Source organism: Aethalodelphis obliquidens, unplaced genomic scaffold (assembly GCF_003676395.1).
Source record: "Aethalodelphis obliquidens isolate GAN/ISIS:26980383/991018 unplaced genomic scaffold, ASM367639v1 scaffold46, whole genome shotgun sequence".
Taxonomy (NCBI): Eukaryota; Metazoa; Chordata; class Mammalia; order Artiodactyla; family Delphinidae; genus Aethalodelphis; species Aethalodelphis obliquidens.
In genome coordinates, this window is record NW_020837990.1 from 5,357,587 (window position 1) to 5,374,736 (window position 17,150).

Genomic DNA, 17,150 nt, shown 5'->3' on the forward strand with positions numbered 1-17,150 from the left:
GTCAAGAAGGGTTAGTGATACATTTAAGGCTTTCAACAATAAAGTGAAAAAAGAGAACATCTATGCTCTAAACAGCAAGAGTAAAAGAGACGGTGCAATCTAACAACACTACAGAATTAGTCAGAAAATCTAGAAAGCAGTATGAACCTACTGGACTAATACATCAGAAAGAACTATTTTCATTTCAGCACAACCAGTAATATGTGATATGGGGCAAAAAGTACTAGAAATCATTTTCCACAACAAGCAACACAAGAATAAAACATTCCTTTCCCAATGCTAGAATGGAAAAGCTAGAAGCCTACTTTCCTTGAAACTACCGAAACCTGAAAAGCATTGACTCAAAACTGAGAGGTCTTTATACTTCCCAAATAATTAAACATTCTGCAGAAGAAATCATAATTCAATACACACTCTTTAAAGAGATGAATGAGAAAGACTTAAGGGGAAATCTTATTTTAAGGACTACGTTACATAGACTCAAAAGTTTGATAAAAAGTTTATTATTTTTAAGGAGAGGTCTCTAATCAATATGATTTTGATACATCCATGTTAATACAATGAGAAACTAATTAGAAATGCAAATGTTTTTTCATTCCAGTAGAAACTTTTTAAGTCATTAACTCTAAATCCCTAAAATGCAAACCTACAATCTTCGGCTTTTGAATATATTCCATATATATTTTCAAGGCGTCAATGCATTTAAAATTTCCTTTATGCCTAACTTTCTTTAATGGTTTTATTACAATTTCTAATAATGAAATTAGCATTATAACACCAATATAATCAACATACAAATACTTGTTTATTAATTACCATACCAATTACTTAACATGAGAAAAACCAACAGTGAAAAAGTAGCTTCTGAAACCACTGGTATGCACTACAGGAGTGCTAACTCATACACGGGACTTATTAAGAATTTATATAGAACATTTATATTTGCCAAGTGCTTCACAGTCACTTTTATTAGCTGTTTCTAGTGCAAAACAATCCATGAAGAACTTTACTGAAGAGGAACCTAGGCCCAGAGAGGCACCAAAGAAAAACAATTTTACTCTGGAGGAAATAACACCATTCTCTTACAATCTATGCCTGATCCTTCTAATAATCACCTTTCATCTGCAGAATGAATTTTGCAAAAATAAGTTACTAATAAATGTGAAAAATAGCAAGGAAATATTGAATTCTCTGGAACAAACCGTTAGACTGTTTAAACACTTTTAAATACTTGGGACTAACTACTATGTTTCACTATACAGACACAACTATAAGGAAGTAAAATTCTCTCAAATGCCAAACTTAAAGTGGGGTTATTTTTCACACTTGCTTAAAAAAAAAAGAAAAAAAAAAGTAACCAAAGCAGCTCATCTAACAAGTTTAAAGTCAGGTTCCATAATAAGGAGTCAGGTTCTATTACCAAAAAAAGTAGAACCCAACGAAAAGCAGTGTGTGTGTAAGGAGGAAGTTCTGGAAGAAGTCAGAATCTGCTGCCTAACCCGCTCAGTCAACATATCTCTCCTAAAATAATGGTTATGACCAGAACTTGTGGTTTAATCAGTGCATATCTATCTCAGCACCAGCAATGGATCCCATTCAATGTTTTGGAGGAGAAAAACTTGAGCCAGCGCTAGATGTGGAGGAAAGTTCCTTCCGTGGCTCATTTAAACACCCCCCATTTATTTTCTCTTGGTGTTGCATCTTAATGAGAAGAAAAAAAACAGAAACAAAAACTATACGCTCACCTAGAGCGCAGTTTGCCTGCGGAGTTGTCAGGACCCCAGGTCTCTCAACCAGAGCCCGTAAACCTAATTCCCTAGTCAGAGCTCATCCAGCTAACAGTCCCAGCCGGTAAATCAAGCGCTCTTCCTCACCCCCTCCCTCCTATTTCCCGGGGCCAATTCCGTGACCCACATCCCTACACCCTACACAGAGCCGCAAACTCTGCACCCCCATTATACTTCCTCCCTGGTGGCTCCCCAGTTACCCTTCACCCCAGCCGCCACCCCATCTTTGTCTCGCAACCCCAAACACACATCTCAACGTTCCCTCACTCCCAACCGCAGCCCTTCCCCCACCGCCGACCCCCATCCTCCAGGTCTCCTCCCCACCCCCATATTCCCCACCCCTGCGCCCCGTCACCCCAGCTCCTCGCCTCCCCAGCCTCGCATGACCCGTCCCCTCCCCCAGCTTCCTCTGTCCCTTCCTTCCCGTCCCTCGGCCCCTCCGCCCACGCCCACCCCTGCTCCCGCGGGTCCTCTGCAGGCCTTTCACCTTGTCCATGAGCTTCCAGCACTTCTCCACCATCTTCTTGTCCACGGTCCCCGGAGGGTGGGGGCTGAGGTGGTGGTGGTGGTGGTGGTGGTGCGGCTGGAAGGCGTCCTTCATGAGCCCGATCAGGCCTCCCGAGCCCGAACCCCCGGAGCCGCCGCCGCCCCCGGCCCCAGAGCTCTTTTTCACATTGCCGGCCATAGCCCGGGGAGGGTTAGGGGCCCAGCCGCGTCCGCCGGCTCCGCTTGGCTGCAAGTGAGGGAAAGAAGGAGGGCGTGAAGGAGGGGCCTCTCCCGGCCGCCGCCGTCACAGCCGCCGGCCGTCCGGGCGGAGGGAGGGGCGGTCGCGGGGAGGGGAGTGGGCGGCGCCGGGAGCGTGGGTCCGCGCGGGCGCGCCCCTTCAGAGAGCGCGAGCCCGGGGGAGGGAGGAGCGCGCGGAGCCGGCGGCCGCGTCGGGACTGGGGAGCGACCCCTCCTGCGCCACCCCTTTCCGAGCCACAGCTCCCGGAAAGCTGCGGCCAAGTTTCCGCGCCGTCTCCCCCGCCCCTACCGCGAGGTGGGGGGACGCTGCCCAGGCAGAACCTTCGCGCTGCGCCCCCTGCTGGAGGAGCGGGGAAAGGGCGGGGCGGGGTCTAACGTGGAGCCTGCGCACTAGGCAGAAGCCGAGCCCTCCGTGTTCCTTGTGGGTTGTGGGATGACCCTCCTGGAGGCGGTCATTGGGCTATTTAAATTAAGACAGGTGGCCATAGAAAGAATCTGAACTTCAAGTCTTTACCCCACACCTGACAAATGAGGAAATTGAACTTAAAGCTGTTTGCTTCTTAACACTGTGGGAGAAAAACGGAAATTGTTTCTCCACTCCTTAGTGTTTTAAACTAGTTAAGTCAGGACCAAGGACAGGAATGTGAATGCTGCAGATTGTTGCCTCCTGATTAGACCCCAGAAAGGCTTGAGACACTTAGGCCTCGAGCTCTTCTTCCAGGCCCTTTGACCCTTCTGAAAACAAAACACTTACCCCTTTTTTTGCTTTGAACACAAGTTCCTTTTCTGGAAATTGAATATGTACCTAAGATTCCCCTGCGCAGCACACTGCACCACAGGGGGCACTGCCAGCATCAAGCCCTGACCACGGAAACCTTGAGCTTCAAGCCCTGGCCTGAGGAGTCCTCGCTCCTCCCAGGGAACAGTAATGCGGTTCCCAGTCACTTCCACTTTTCTAGTCTCAAAGTTCCTTTGAAAACTTTGAAAAAAAGAACCTCTCTCCCAAAGAAGGAAGTGCCCTGCCCCAATTTGCTAATTCTGAGCCTCCGCTTTGGGAATATGCAGGCCCTGGTGTCTCAATAAGTACTCACTTCCTCCTTAGATTCCCCACCTAGCTCTTCTACAAAGCTCTTGACTGATTAGGGAATTAAGCTTATCAAACAGTCCTGTAAGAGGGGAAAAAATATCCTTGTCTGTAATTCAATGGCCTGTATCTAAGATTGATTGCAGAGTCAAAATTATTATTTCCTATCAGTAGAATTTCCATTAGTCAATTCCTACCTAGAAAGAGTTAAAACGTCTAAAGAAAACATATAGGCAAAGCTCTTAGATAATTGTCAAAACTTCCCATCCCTAGTGCATCCACCCTTAGTTGCAGGCTCTCCTTCCCTCTCCCTTGGTCTATTGAAACCTTTTCCTCACTGATTTCCCTGCCACCTCCAATCCATGCTGCCACCAGACCAGTGTTCCTAACGTATAGGTCTGACAGCATAAAACAAAACAAAACAAAAGAAAACACTTTAAACACTCCCCATTGCCTCCTGAATGAAATTAGCAGTTATGATCTAACTCCAAACTACCTTGCAGTTTTGTACTACTCCAGTACATATATCCCATGCTGGGTGACTCACCAACTCACAAAATACCACAATTCTTTCTTTTTTCATCACTATTACTCAGAGCATTCCCTCTGCCTAAAGAGTGCTACTAAAGTCCAATCCATTTTTTTATACTCAACTCAAATATTGTCCTCCTTTCCAGACAGTCCTCCTCTAAATTTCCATAACCATCTATTTCTCACCTGCCACACATTAATTTATGCTATATTGTCTTATCGACTTTGGTCTTCCACAGTACCTAGCACACTATAGACATGCAAGGGTACTTTTTCCCCTCGTAGTCAAATCCTAGATTTTATGGAATATAGGTTAAGAAATTAACCCTTGGAGCTGTGTATGAGCTTGTAGGTCATCTTCACAATGTACATCATCATTGTACATCTCTGGCTTGGTTTAAGGCTTCCAATTTGCATTATGTTCAGTATGGTCTGTATAGAATGGAATTGTAAAATTTGCACTCTTTTTCTGCTGTAGTAAGCCATATTTCTTTTTTATTTATTTATCTATTTATTTATTTTTGGCTGCGTTGGGTCTTTGTTGTTGCGCACGGACTTTAGATGGGGCGAGCAGGTGCTACTCTTCGTCGTGGTGTGCGGGCTTCTCATTGTGGTGGCTTCTCTTGTTGCGGAGCACGGGCTCTAGGCACGTGGACTTCAGTAGTTGTGGCACGTGGGCTCAGTAGTTGTGACTCGCGGGCACTAGAGCACAGGCTCAGTAGTTGTGGCGCACGGGCTTAGTTGCTCTGCGGCATGTGGGATCTTCCTGGACCAGGGCTTGAACCCGTGTCCCCTGCTTTGGAAGGCAGATTCTTAACCACTGCGCCACCAGGGAAGTCCCATATTTCTTTTAATATATGATGACCTATATTTGTCTCACATTTGCATGAAGTAGAGAGGGTGACGCTTCTCTCCTCTGTATCTCTTTAAAACCCCCAGAAGGGATCCTATTCAAAGGAAGACAGAGTTGTGCTGAAATGATCGTTCCTGTTTTCACTTATGAACTGAGGTTAATGAAGAAAGAAAGAAAGATTGGCCTTTCTTTCACAATTTTCACTTGGCTTCTTTTCATAATGTGCTGGAGGTTGAATTGTTGATCACAATGTCATTCTCATTCCTGGATTATTCTACAGCTGGCTCAGTTTGTATCACATCATGTGACCTGTGGCAATTTTCTTATTCCATTTCACCTTCGCCCCAAACCACATCCTCTCTGCACCTGAAAGTCGGTTGACTGAAGATATTTGAAAAGTAAATGCTTTTCTGAGACACGATATGTTGTTTATACTCTGTAATTTCTGTCCTCAATATGGGACTCCGTGCATCAGCACAACAGAGACACTAATTATTCTATTCAAAAGTCCTCAAACAGGCTTCTGGATGAAGGGAAGGACCAGGACAGGAACCTCTACTGCATTCCTACTCAAGGAGAGAGGGTTCTGGGGGGAGGGGAGGAATAAATGAAAAACATGCTTCAAGATTAGAAGCAAAATCTCCGATTTGGGAGATGTGCCCAAGGTTATCTGACACTGAGGTACAGGAACAGTAAGCAACGGGAAGGACAAGGCCGCTTCTTCTCTTTACTCTGTAAAATGTCCCCGGGGTCAGAGAGGTACCCTGCAGCCACGAAGGTGACAAATAAATATCTTCAGTCTCTGCCTGAATCTGCCTGCTCCCTAGAGGAAGGATTTTTTTCCCCCAGATCTCATGGCTATTTCTTCAGATCTGTTCCTGACAACAGGCAATTGACCAAAAATGACCAAAAAATGTTGAGGAAGACAGAGATAGAAATATCTAAAGAAAGAGTCTGCAGTTCCCTTAATCCGCAAGGGGAAAAGCCCTGAAGTTTCTGCTGTTTTCATTCTAGCCAGTATGGTGTCCAGAGATCCCAGTGACAGACAGGCAACAAGGCTCCCAATAGCACAGGGCTGGAGAGAGGGGGTAGGGGACGAGGGCTGCTGACCAGGGCAAACCACTCGTTATTGTCCCTTCCCCAGATTTATTTTTCCAACTCTTCATGACTCCAGCAAGAAGCATCCCTAAGTGGGGGGCAACCCCCCAACATTGCTCAGTAAATAATTTAAATAGAAAAACGCAGGAGGGCTTCCCTGGTGGCGCAGTGGTTGGGAGTCCGCCTGCCAATGCAGGGAACACGGGTTCGTGTCCCGGTCCGGGAAGATCCCACATGCCGCGGAGCGGCTGGGCCCGTGAGCCATGGCCGCTGAGCCTGCGCGTCCGGAGCCTGTGCTCCGCATTGGGAGAGGCCACAATAGTGAGAGGCCTGCGTACCGGAAAAAAAAAAAAAAAAAAAAAAAAGAAAGAAAAACGCAGGAGACTCAGTAGAAGGTCAAGTAAGTCCACTAGAGGGAGCCCCAACCAACTCAGTACTGCAGAGAGCCAAGCAAGGTATTTTCTCAGCACCTGTCTGAAAGTCAACCACAGACAGGAATACGGGAAAAGAAGCAATACATTAAGTCACAATGAGAGAAGGTAGTCCTGTAAATACCCAGGGGAAATCCAGGCCTTTCAAGATTTACAAAATCAAAGATTTCTTTTTTATTTTTTGGCCGCACGCTGTGGCTTGCAGGATCTTATTTCCCCAACCAGGGATCGAACCTGTGCCCCTTGCAGTGGAAGCGCAGAGTCTTAACCACTGGACAGCCAGGGAATTCCCCAAAATCAAATATTTCAAGACCAGGAAACTGAGGCTGAGCAAGTTTAAATGGCTTGCTCAAGTTTACATATCCAGACGGAGGGGAAAACAACTCACAGCTTCTATCTCTAACCAGTGCCCTTTCTTCTCCATTTGCATCTCTCTATGTCAACACCCTGGGGTCCTGGGTCTACCTCTCCTCTGCGTCTTATTTCTCTGAAAGGGGAAACTCTCTCAACCACCTTCTTCTGCACTTCTTTCCTTCATACACCACAGAGTGCCTTCCTGAAGGAGAGCTTCAGTTTTAAACCTAATAATGTCATTTTGCTGATGAGACCTTGGGATGTGTAAATTGCCCAAAATGGCTACTGTCAGTCCTTTTCCTCTGTATCAGCACAACAGCATTATTTCAGATGTGTAAATCTGTAATTTGTAAGTCTCCAAATTGCAGGCTGTGCTACAGAGAAGTGAATCATAGATGATCGGCTCCAAAGCCCTTTCTCCTCAAACTACACTTAGGATTTGGGGATAAGGAGAGTATTGGCCCTCTGAGACCTTGGTATTTTAAGCTTTGTATTTAGTCCCTTCTACCTTCCTATGAACACCATGTTTCCCAGTTGCCCGGACAACATGCCGCCTCCAGAAACCCAACCTTCCAGTTCTCAGTCCCGCCCCGGACAGAAATTTGCCACTCTGGATTGGTTCCCAGAACCCAGTCTCCTCCTCTGGCTCCTAGATCGTTGGGCCTTTTCTCTGCCCCTCCTCGTGAGTGGGTCACACCACAGGGAGACACGACAGAGGCAAGAGAGGGTCTTGCAGAAAGGAAGAGGCAGGGTAAGGATGATGGGAAGAGGGAAGGGACCAGGTACTGAGCTTTGTTTTCTCTGAAAGAGGATTGAGAGGAATGATTTCTGTACTTAGAACCTGACCGATAGAGAGAAACAACTCCATCCTTCCCAGTGGCCTCAGCCTTGCCTAAGTTTCCAAGGAAACCAAGAACAGAAGCTTCTGAAAAGTATAAGAGACAGAGTTGGAGACTAGAACACTAATTCTCCTGAGACTCCTGGTTCAGTCTAGGGGTCAGGTAAGCATCTCCATTGTCCAGACCTAACTACGAGTCCCCTCTCTCCCCCAGGACAGCAAGGAAATACGACCTAAGACCAAAGAGAAAGGGACAAAACCTGGGACACAGAAGAAGAAAAGGAATGCAGCTGTTGGTGAGTCAGGCTGGGTGGAGGTGGGTGCCCCCTGCTTCTCCACGTTCTGGCTCAGAGACCGAGCAGAGGTCCTCCAGAGAGAATTCAGCCCTCTGCCCGATAAGACGGAGCTGTCTTGACCCTCCTTCGTATCTGCATCCAGATTCCATGGAGCTGGGGAAGTGGGGACATCAGCACCCATGCCCATCTGAGCCCCTCTGGCTCTGTGCCTTCCTTATGTACTCATTACACATCTTTTGAGTACCTGCTATGTGCTGGGCAGTGAACTCATTAGACTTTGCCATCAGAGATCCCTCATTTAGTGGTCCTGAGATCTCCTGCAAAAAAAAAAAAGTCCAGGGTGTGGGATGAGGATGGGAGGGGAGTAGGTAAGGCTGAGATCCTGACAAACTGAGGCTCTGCCATCTTGCCAGGGCAGATGTGGAGACTGAATCCATACACAGGCTGGCACTGCTGGAAAAGGAGATGCTCCAAGACCACTTGGGTAAGAAGAGTGGAAGTTCTGGGGGCAATAGAGGTGGGACAATGGGCATTTCTGTATCCCTGGGAGCTTGAAGGGTTGGAGCTACGGTAGAGGGCTGAGCTGATCTCTAACCATCCCCTAGTGGAAAAAGATTGTCAAGAGTTGGTTGTGAGGAAACGGTGGGCAGTAAGGGCTGATAAAGGCAGCTATATTTTTCTTAATTTTTTGTCCGCACCACGTGGAATGAGGGTTCCCCGACCAGGGATCGAACCCTCACCCCCTGCAGTAGAAGCATGGAGTCCCAATCGTTGGGCTGCCAGGGAAGTCCCAAGGCAGTTATCTTTCATAGCCAGAACACAGAGGGAGTTTGTGGTTCTTAGTGACGAAGAGCCTGTAGGATTCTAAGGGGGAAAAATACAAACACCAGAATGACAATGAGAGACTGGCAGCCTGCTGCCAGGTTTCCAAAGGTGGGCAGAGTCCATCAAGGCCATCAGGGCTGATTTAGTGGGGTCCCCAGCCAGTCCTGAGGGCTGCTCTGGGACTGTTCACAGCTCTGTGGAGGGATGAGGCCTGCCAAGCCAAGGCTTCTGAAGACAAGCTGAAGCTGAGGATACAAGAACTGGAGGCTGAACTGGAGGGGGCCTGGAGTGAAGGGAAGGCCATATATGCAGGTGTGCAGTTGATTAAGCAGGTGGGCAGGAGACAGGGGCCTGGAAGAGGACACCCAAGAGGGCCAGAGGTTGCTGGGTAGGGAGACAAGGAGGACTCGCATCTGCCATGCCTAGTCTCAGCCTTCCCAGCACACACAAGAATCCTGAAGGAACCAAACAAAGGCCTCTGGGATCTTGGGCAGGGGCCTTCCATGATGGCCCATGCCACACGCTTGATGCTGTGTGGGTTACAATACGCAGCCACAGCCTTTATCTCATTCACCCTGTGGGACTGAATGGAGAGAAGGGCCTGAATCCCCATCCTGAGTGGCAGGGGGAAGGGGACCTTGTTTCCTAGCTCCTTCCCCAGCTTCTCAGAATCACCCCAAGAAGAACCAAAAGGGCTTTATGTATCTGCCCCACTGGACCAAGCAGAGCCCTCCCTACTCACAACTTCCCATCCTTTCTCCATCCCTCTGTCCCCACCTGGGTCCCTGGCCACCCACCATCCCCACCACAGACATGAGTCGTCAGTGCTGCACCCTGCAGGAGGTGATGGAGCCCCACAGCAGGCAGCTGGAGGAGGAAGTGAGGGGCCTTCGGGCGCAGTTAGATCAGCTTCCCCACCCTCGAAGCCCTTTCTCTCGGAGGATCACTGCTGCTGCCCAGACTGAAGAGGTGGATTTAGGATGTTTCTTCTCTAGAAGACTGCAATCTAAGCTCTCATATTGCTTTCCCTACTGACCTTCCCACCATTGAGAATCGCAGCAGACGGTTCAGGACAGCAAAAAAAAAAAATCTTAAGCTATAAGAAGAAGACCTTGGTCTTCCCTGGTGGCGCAGTGGTTGAGAATCTGCCTGCTAGCGCGGGGGATGTGGGTTTGAGCCCTGGTCTGGGAGGATCCCACATGCCGCGGAGCCACTAGGCCCGTGAGCCACAACTACTGAGCCTGCACGTCTGGAGCCTGTGCTCCGCAGCAAGAGAGGCCACGATAGTGAGAGGCCCACGCACCGCGGTGTAGAGTGGCCCCCACTTGCCACAACTAGAGAAAAAGCCCTCGCACAGAAATGAAGACCCAACACAGCCATAAATAAATAAATAAATTTAGAAAAAAAAAAGAAGAAGACCTAAGTCTCTCGCCCCATTTCCCTCTCTCAGTGGTGTCTTCAAATCCAGTTCTCACTCCCCACCGCCACCATGTCTCCCATCAGCAAAACATATTCCCGCTCAGTTTGGCTGATTTTTATAATGAAACCAAGCTTAAATGAAACTGTTTAACTACTTATTTCCTTATCTTCAAGGCCTAATGCATGGTAGGTCCTAAATAACTATTTGCTAATAAATGAGAGAGCTTCTAAATAAGCATATACATGTATGTGTGTGTGTGTGTGTGTGTGTGTGTGTGTATATATATATATAAGCTTTTGTTCTCTTCCATCTTGGTAACAGGATAGAGTTGAAAAGTTTTAGCATGGTGCACAGATTTTCCACAATTTTGGCCTCAAATTTTCTTATCCTAAAATAGCTTTATTTTAGCTATAGATATCCAAGAGCTGCTTATCTGCCATGCAGGCCCTGAGCCCCTTTCCTCATCTTTGCCTTATCTCAAATTTAAATGCAGTCAGCATTTATGAAGCACTTCCTGCCTACTAGGTGCTTTCCCATACATCATCACATCTAACTCTCACAACAAGCCTGTGAAGTATGGGTCATTTTCTCTATAAAGATGAAGAAACTGAGTCTCAGAGAGAGAGATGTCAGACATTACACAAGTAGTAAATGACAACCAGACTTGGGACTCAGATCTCTTGTCCCAAGCCCACTCTCTCTACTCTACCTTAATGGTATATTTCAGCTCTTTATAGGAACTATGGGAAAGTTGATGGCTCTGGGGAAGTCTGGAATGATCCCACTCAAGTTCTGCTCTTTGGGTCCCTTTGGAGACTCTGTTCAAGGGTGGAGTGTCACCGTCCTGTCCTCTTTCATCCTTCTGCCCCCGTCCCCAGAGATGTGCCAAAGGGAGGCTGAGGGCTACACGGAGAGAGGCCTTGCAGGCCCTTGGAGAGTGGGACCGATCTCTGGCTCAGCTTCGGGCCCACGTGGCAGACATGGAGGCCAAATACGAGGAAATCTTACATGTAAGCCCTACCCTCTGAAGGCCAGCCATCCCAGTGCCCAGCACCCCCCAAAAAATCCCAGCTAATGTGACAATGACAGGCCGGGGGAAGGAAAAGAAGCATCTCCGTAGGGAACTCTGCTCTATCCTCAGGGGATACAACCATGCCTACCCACGAAGAATAAGAGCTTTGAGAAAACACTGTCCAGGAAAGCTTACAGACCAACCTGGGACACCCCTCAGCCAGCCCTCTCCCTTCCTGAGATCTGAAGCTTGGTGTCTGCAGGACAGCCTGGACTGGCTCTCGGCCAAACTGAGAGCCGTCAAGCCGTCCACGCCCGGCACAAGGAGCAGCTCCGCCAGTTTGGACTCAACCCCCTGGATCTTTGACTGTGAGCCTCTAGTCTCTGGGGCCCTCTGAGGCCCCAGCAATAACGCTGTCTGTATGTAGAACTCAACAGGACTGTGGGCTGTGATTTTGGGCAGAGATGAGTGCCCCTCATAGGAACATCTCAGTTCTGGGCTGACCCATTACCCTGGAGACTGAATAAGAAGAGAGAAATTTGACAAGGTCTCAACTTCTCTCCTAGAGAAACTGGGTCCCACCCCTTGAGCCTGAGGCCCTTTTGGTCACCCTACCCCCACCAACACAAACAAAGGCAGCCAGATTTGTGGGGAAAGGCCATTTCTATAATAGACCAACGGTGACCAGGCACCAGCTCCCACAATCCTAAGGTGCCCACAGAGGGAAGGTGCAGCCGGTCTCCAAGTTCCTGCAATATACCCAACAGTCCTGGAGTCATGCTTAGGGCAAATTCCAGGTGGCTTCAATCCTAGCCGGCCCCACAGCCCGCCGGGAAAGGGAAAACTCTGTTTCTTCTCTATTTTGCTACAACGTTCTCAGTTCTACTTCATTTCTGGTGAAACGTGGAGGAGGGAGGTTTCCCACACCAAGTAATTCTCCGTAGACACAATTTAACTTTTGTGTTACAATTTAACTCAATTCCGACACAGTCTACCTGGAGGTATCATCAGATCCCGCAGGTTAAGGGTTCTGTCCCACAGACTGCCCTCGACCTCCAACACCAATCTCGAGTCCAGAGATTGTGCTTCTGACCTACCAGCTATCAATCAGAGGTTCCCACAACCCCCTCCTTGGGTTCAATCATTTGCTAGAGTGATTGAACTCAGGGAAACAGTTTAGTTACTAGATTACCAGTTTATTATAAAGAACACAACTCAGGAACAGCCAGATGGAAGAGATAAACCGGGCGAGGTATGACCATGGAAGCTTCACGCCCTCTCCAGGTGCGCCACCCTCCCAGCACCTCCACGTGTTCAGCAACACGGAAAGCTCTCTGAAACTGTCCTTTTGGGTTTCTATGGAGGCTTCATTATGTAGGCAAGATCCATTGAACACTGGTGATTAATTCAACCTCCAGTCCCTCTCCCCTCCCAGGAGGTTGAGGGTAGGGGTGGGGGTGGGGCACTGAAAGTTCCAAACCTCTAATCACATGACTGGTTCCCCTGGAAACCAGTGCCCCATTCTCAGGTGCTTTTCAAGAGTCACCTCATTAACAAAACTAGGTGTAGTTGAAAGGGGCTTATTGTCAAAAACAGAAGACAGCTTTCTCTCTCTTACTACTTAGGAAATTCCAAGGATTTTAGGAGCTCTGTGCCAGGAAAGGGTATGAAGGCCACACATATATTTCTTGTTATAAATCACAAAATCATACCACTCATCTCACGCAGATCTTCATTCTTGGGGCACAGCTCCCAAAGATCCCATGTGACTTCCTTTGGAATCAAAGGGGAGAATCCCTCATGGGCGCACCTGAGGCCTCTGGCCACACCCTCTTCTAGGATGTGGGCCCATGGGAAGGGAGGGAGGCCAAGGACTATCCTGTGATGGAGGTATCCGGAGTCCTAGAGCTGCAGCTTCTGGTTTAAAGAGAGCATCTCAGCTCCCACCACCTCAGGCTGGAGAGTGGAGACAGGAAAGCTTGGGCAGATCTGTGCCAGGCATGGGGGGTGCTACAGTAGATCTGAGGCTACAGCCCAGTCCTAAGCAGAGAAAGAAGGGAAGAGGTCATTCAGAGACCAGAAGAGTTCCCTTTCCCTGTGCCCCCCCCACCTCACTGGGATGCCCAGGAATGGGGCTTCTTCCCTGGGTCCTTCTGTCCCCACGTACCATGGCCTAAAGTCCCAACCTGAGTGCCCCACCCTGCTTCACCCTGCAGCTTCCCACTCTGCCCTCTGCTCTGGCTCCCCTCTGTCCTCTTCTGGCTGACTCACAGTCCATCTGTCTCTTCTTCCTCACCTCTCCAGACCCTGGGGGAATCCAGGCTTCCAAGCCCTGCTGAGATCTGGCCGCCAGCTTCAGGCATAGGGGTGGCTCCGCCTCAGCCAGCTGCTGAAGTCTTTCCAGGTCATTCTCTCCGCCCATGGGATTCCCGTTCACCTCCAGAATCACATCTCCCATTTGCAGTCCCGCCCGGGCAGCTGAGCCTCCTAGGGTCACCTGGTGGAATGGGGTGGGGGGGAATGTAGAGCTTGGAACACCACGGAAAAGTCTGCTGGGTGTACTGAGGCTCTGGGAGGGAAGCAGAGGAAGGCTTGTCAGGAGGCAAATGATTGAAAAGATCCAAGGTCCCTGGGGCATCAGTCACCTGGGAGATGAAGAGATGAGGCCCACTGGCCACACAGCTGAGTCGGAAGCCATAGCCACCGCCAGGCCCAGGGTACAGGCAGCACTGGCGGAAGCCGCGTGGGACGGTTGTGTCTTCAACTGGTGGGTCCCTGGTCTCAACCAGAGAGGCTGAGCCGGTATCCTGGGGAGAGTCAGGAGCCTCTGTGCTCTCCAAGAAGAGAAGTGGGGACAAGCGAACCTGGAAAAGAGGAAGATAGGACAAACCATGCTGCTTGTTCCCCCACCCGAGCCCTGCTCTCTTCCTGCACTCTCTCTAGCCCCCGCCCCTCAGCTCGCACCATGTTGAAGAAGCGGTCAGCCTCGGGGTCGACGACGATGAGCGAGACGCAGGAGCCCTGCGCCCGGATCTTGGACACTGTCTCTTCATGGCCCAGCCCTTCCACGCTCTCCCCAGCCACAGCCACCAGCCGGTCCCCAGCCTGCATCCCGGCCTTCTCTGCTGGCAGTCCTGGGTCCACCTCCCACAGGAACTGACCTGGGATGCAGACATCCTCACTGCTCCTTCCCCACTGACCCCCAGTGCCGGCCCAGGCCACCGTATGCACACCGGGGGACTGACCCAGGGCTACACAAGAGGAGGAGGCCCGGGCTGGGGTTCAGCCAGGGCCACCACTTGTGTGCACTGAGAGGTGTATATATACACTTGTGTGCCCACCCCAAGGCCCACCTTCCCTCCCTGCCCCCAGGGCTCTCACTCACCAAGCCTACCGTCAAGGCCCTTCTCCTCTCGGAGCACGAACCCGAAGCCCTGGGGCCCTTTCTCTAGATGCAGACAGCGGGGCTTGGTGGGCAGTGCCCAGCCCTCTGCCAGGGGTGCAGCCAGGGGCATTCCCAGCTGGCGACACTGTTCCTCCACCTCTGGCCCTGCCACCAGCAGGGTCACCTGCTTGCCACTCTGCCAAAGCTGTGGGGACCCAGCAGGGCATCAGCGTCAACCACCTGGGTAGGGAGGGCAGAGGCAGGCGCCTCCTCACAGCCCCTCTCCCCAGGCCCAGGAATGAGGCACTAGGGAAGGGAGGGGAGGACCCAGCACAGAGCATAAAGGGAAGGATGGTGACAGCTACAAGATCGGATCAGGCGATTAGGCGTGTGGAGGAGGAGTCTGCTTCCAGAGGCAGGGACCAGGCCCGAGGGGTGAGGATGGATGGGAAACAGGCAGTCATACCTTCTTGCTGAGTTGGGTATGCGTGAACTTCTCCACGCTGACCCCATTCACTTCTAGCAGCCGGGCCCCAGGGGGCACTCCTGCCTGCTCAGCTGCTCCTCCAGTGCTCAGCACTAACCAGAAAGGACCCCGATGTCCTGGAAGCACAAACAGCAAGTCCCTGCCTGCTGCCTGCCCAGAGCAGGGCTGAGAGCCCCCTCCTGAGCCCTCCCGAGCTCCAAGCTCACCTTGGGTGATACTGAAGCCAAAGCCGCCCTCGTCTTTCACTATGTGGCACAGCCGAGGCCGGACCCCTCGGCCGAGCGTGGGACAGAGGTGGGCGTCGTTTCCCTGCTGAGCTCGGGCCACCTCACGCACGTGCTGCGCCAACACCGTCAGCAGTACCCGAGGACCGCTGGCCCGGATGCGGCGTATCACCTGAACGGTGGGCACACGGAGCAGGCTTGGGCTGGCCCCTCTTGCCAGCTTCCCCTCCCTGGAAGCTACACTTTTCACCATGGGAACCAGCTCTCTGGAGACCTTCACGCAACCATTCGGGCCTGGGCGTCCCTAAGTTCTGGGAGATGGGGGAGGTTGAAGCTTGGGTCCTGCCCCCATATACCCAGGGAGGTGACCAACCGGCTTCTGTCTCCCTGAGGTGCTATAGAATGTTCTCCTGTACCACAGGGGTCCCAGCCCAACCTCACCACTGAATAGTCTTCATGTTCCACGACATGGTTGTTCACCCCCAGGATACAGTCTCCTTCCCGAAGACCCTGGCGCTGGGCAGAGGTGCCTGGCTCCACCCTGCACACCACATGCCCAGCCCTGCCCCGCTGCTGCTGCAAGTGGAAGCCAAAACTCCTGCCCTCTTCTCTGTTGAGCAGATAGAAGCGAGGTCGTTCCAGGCTCCAGAGATCTGGAAGGGGAGGTGGGCAGCAGAAAAGCGGGAGGAGAGGGGACATGACCCAAGTACAAGTCACCTTGTGTCTGGCAGACCCTGCCCTGTGATAGAACACCAGACAGGCTTCTGCCCAGTTAGGTATTGGGCAGGGGGACTGAACACGGACCAGGCAGAGTGGCGGGGACAGGAAATGCCTGGCCCCCTTCCACCGCCACGTGGATACTCCCACCAAGGCTGTTATCAGAGGGAGACAGAGTGAGTGGTTACCAAGGAGACGGGAAGCTGTGTGGAGCCCTGGTGGCTCTGGGGAAAGGAAACGGTTGCCCCAAGTGGTGGGGGGTTACCAGAGGGCTCGTGGTCTTCAGCCAGGGAGAGCACAGGATTATCAATGCCCAGTTTGGGGTTAAACTCAAACTTCCTGCAAGGAAGCAAGTCAAGCAGGTAGGAGAAAACTGACATCCGGACTTGGGTCCCAGGCTCGCCTTGAGGTGCTAATGGCTAATGGCAGCTGAAGAACTTCCCCACCTTCAATCCCTCCTCCCCTTGCCCCAGTCCTTCACAGCACAGCACTTACGGGGCCAAGGAAGCTGTGTCCTGAAGATCTGCTGGGAAAAGAAGGGGTGAGGGGAGGAGAGGCACATTCTGCCCCCCCGAGACTCCTCTTCCATGGTCATTAACTGAAAGGACTTCGGGGAACCCCCAAATTCAGGACTCGCTCCAAAAGGGTCTTCCCTTCCCCTTCCTTCCCCTCCCCGGCCAAGGCCTCCTGATATGCACGGAAGTCCGAGCATATCAGTACAGGGCGTGGACCAGTAAGGCAGACACATCCAACCACTCACCTCTCCCCTCCTGACTTCCAGTCTACTTGCCTCAGGGCTCCAAGCCCCAGTACCAAGTGTGTCCTGGTCCCAAAGCCTTCCAATCTGCCCTCTGCCCTAAAGCCCCCCGCAGAGGATTTCTCCTGGCCTCTTACCTGCAGCTGCCTGCATGGTTGGATCAGCGAGCCAGGCTCAGTGCAGGGACAAGGTCCATCGAAACCAGCTGGCCCTCCCACCTACCCCGCCACGTCCCGCCTCCTCCAAGACGCTGCCTTAGAAGCGGTCGGTAATGGTTAACGGGAGGAGAGTCTTGTCCTCTGGGGAA

General features: G+C 51.0%; 3 protein-coding genes across 4 annotated transcripts in view; 1 reads left to right on the top strand and 2 right to left on the bottom strand.

Annotated features, from left to right (window-relative positions):
* CBL (Cbl proto-oncogene) overlaps nt 1-2,748 on the bottom strand; it is an 88,996-nt gene extending 86,248 nt beyond the window's left edge. Inside the window, exon 1 of the mRNA XM_027082059.1 lies at nt 2,275-2,748. Coding sequence (XP_026937860.1) covers nt 2,275-2,472 — 198 coding nt within the window. The 5' untranslated portion in view covers nt 2,473-2,748. The remainder of the gene's footprint in view (nt 1-2,274) is intronic.
* A 5,162-nt stretch (nt 2,749-7,910) lies between these two features.
* On the top strand, nt 7,911-12,346 carry DRC12 (dynein regulatory complex subunit 12 homolog; the record flags this gene model as incomplete). The annotated part of the gene is given in 7 exon segments (XM_027082071.1): nt 7,911-8,016; nt 8,435-8,500; nt 9,034-9,153; nt 9,653-9,749; nt 11,142-11,271; nt 11,536-11,570; nt 11,572-12,346. Coding segments are annotated over 7 exon segments (636 nt in total), but the record flags the coding sequence as incomplete, so codon positions are not given.
* A 102-nt stretch (nt 12,347-12,448) lies between these two features.
* Nucleotides 12,449-17,118, bottom strand: NHERF4 (NHERF family PDZ scaffold protein 4). Of its 2 annotated transcripts, none has more exons than XM_027082069.1 (9): nt 16,582-17,118; nt 15,811-16,022; nt 15,352-15,541; nt 15,125-15,261; nt 14,659-14,863; nt 14,238-14,434; nt 13,919-14,137; nt 13,570-13,770; nt 12,449-13,313 (listed from the first exon to the last, which is right to left on the bottom strand). In XM_027082069.1, exons 1-9 carry the CDS (start codon nt 16,832-16,834, stop codon nt 13,284-13,286), a joined length of 1,644 nt encoding a protein of 547 aa, XP_026937870.1. In that variant the 5' UTR covers nt 16,835-17,118; the 3' UTR covers nt 12,449-13,283. The 2 variants fall into 2 exon arrangements, with proteins under 2 accessions (XP_026937870.1, XP_026937871.1); XM_027082070.1 differs by having other exon boundaries at nt 16,352-17,118.
* Nucleotides 17,119-17,150: the final 32 nt, after the last annotated feature.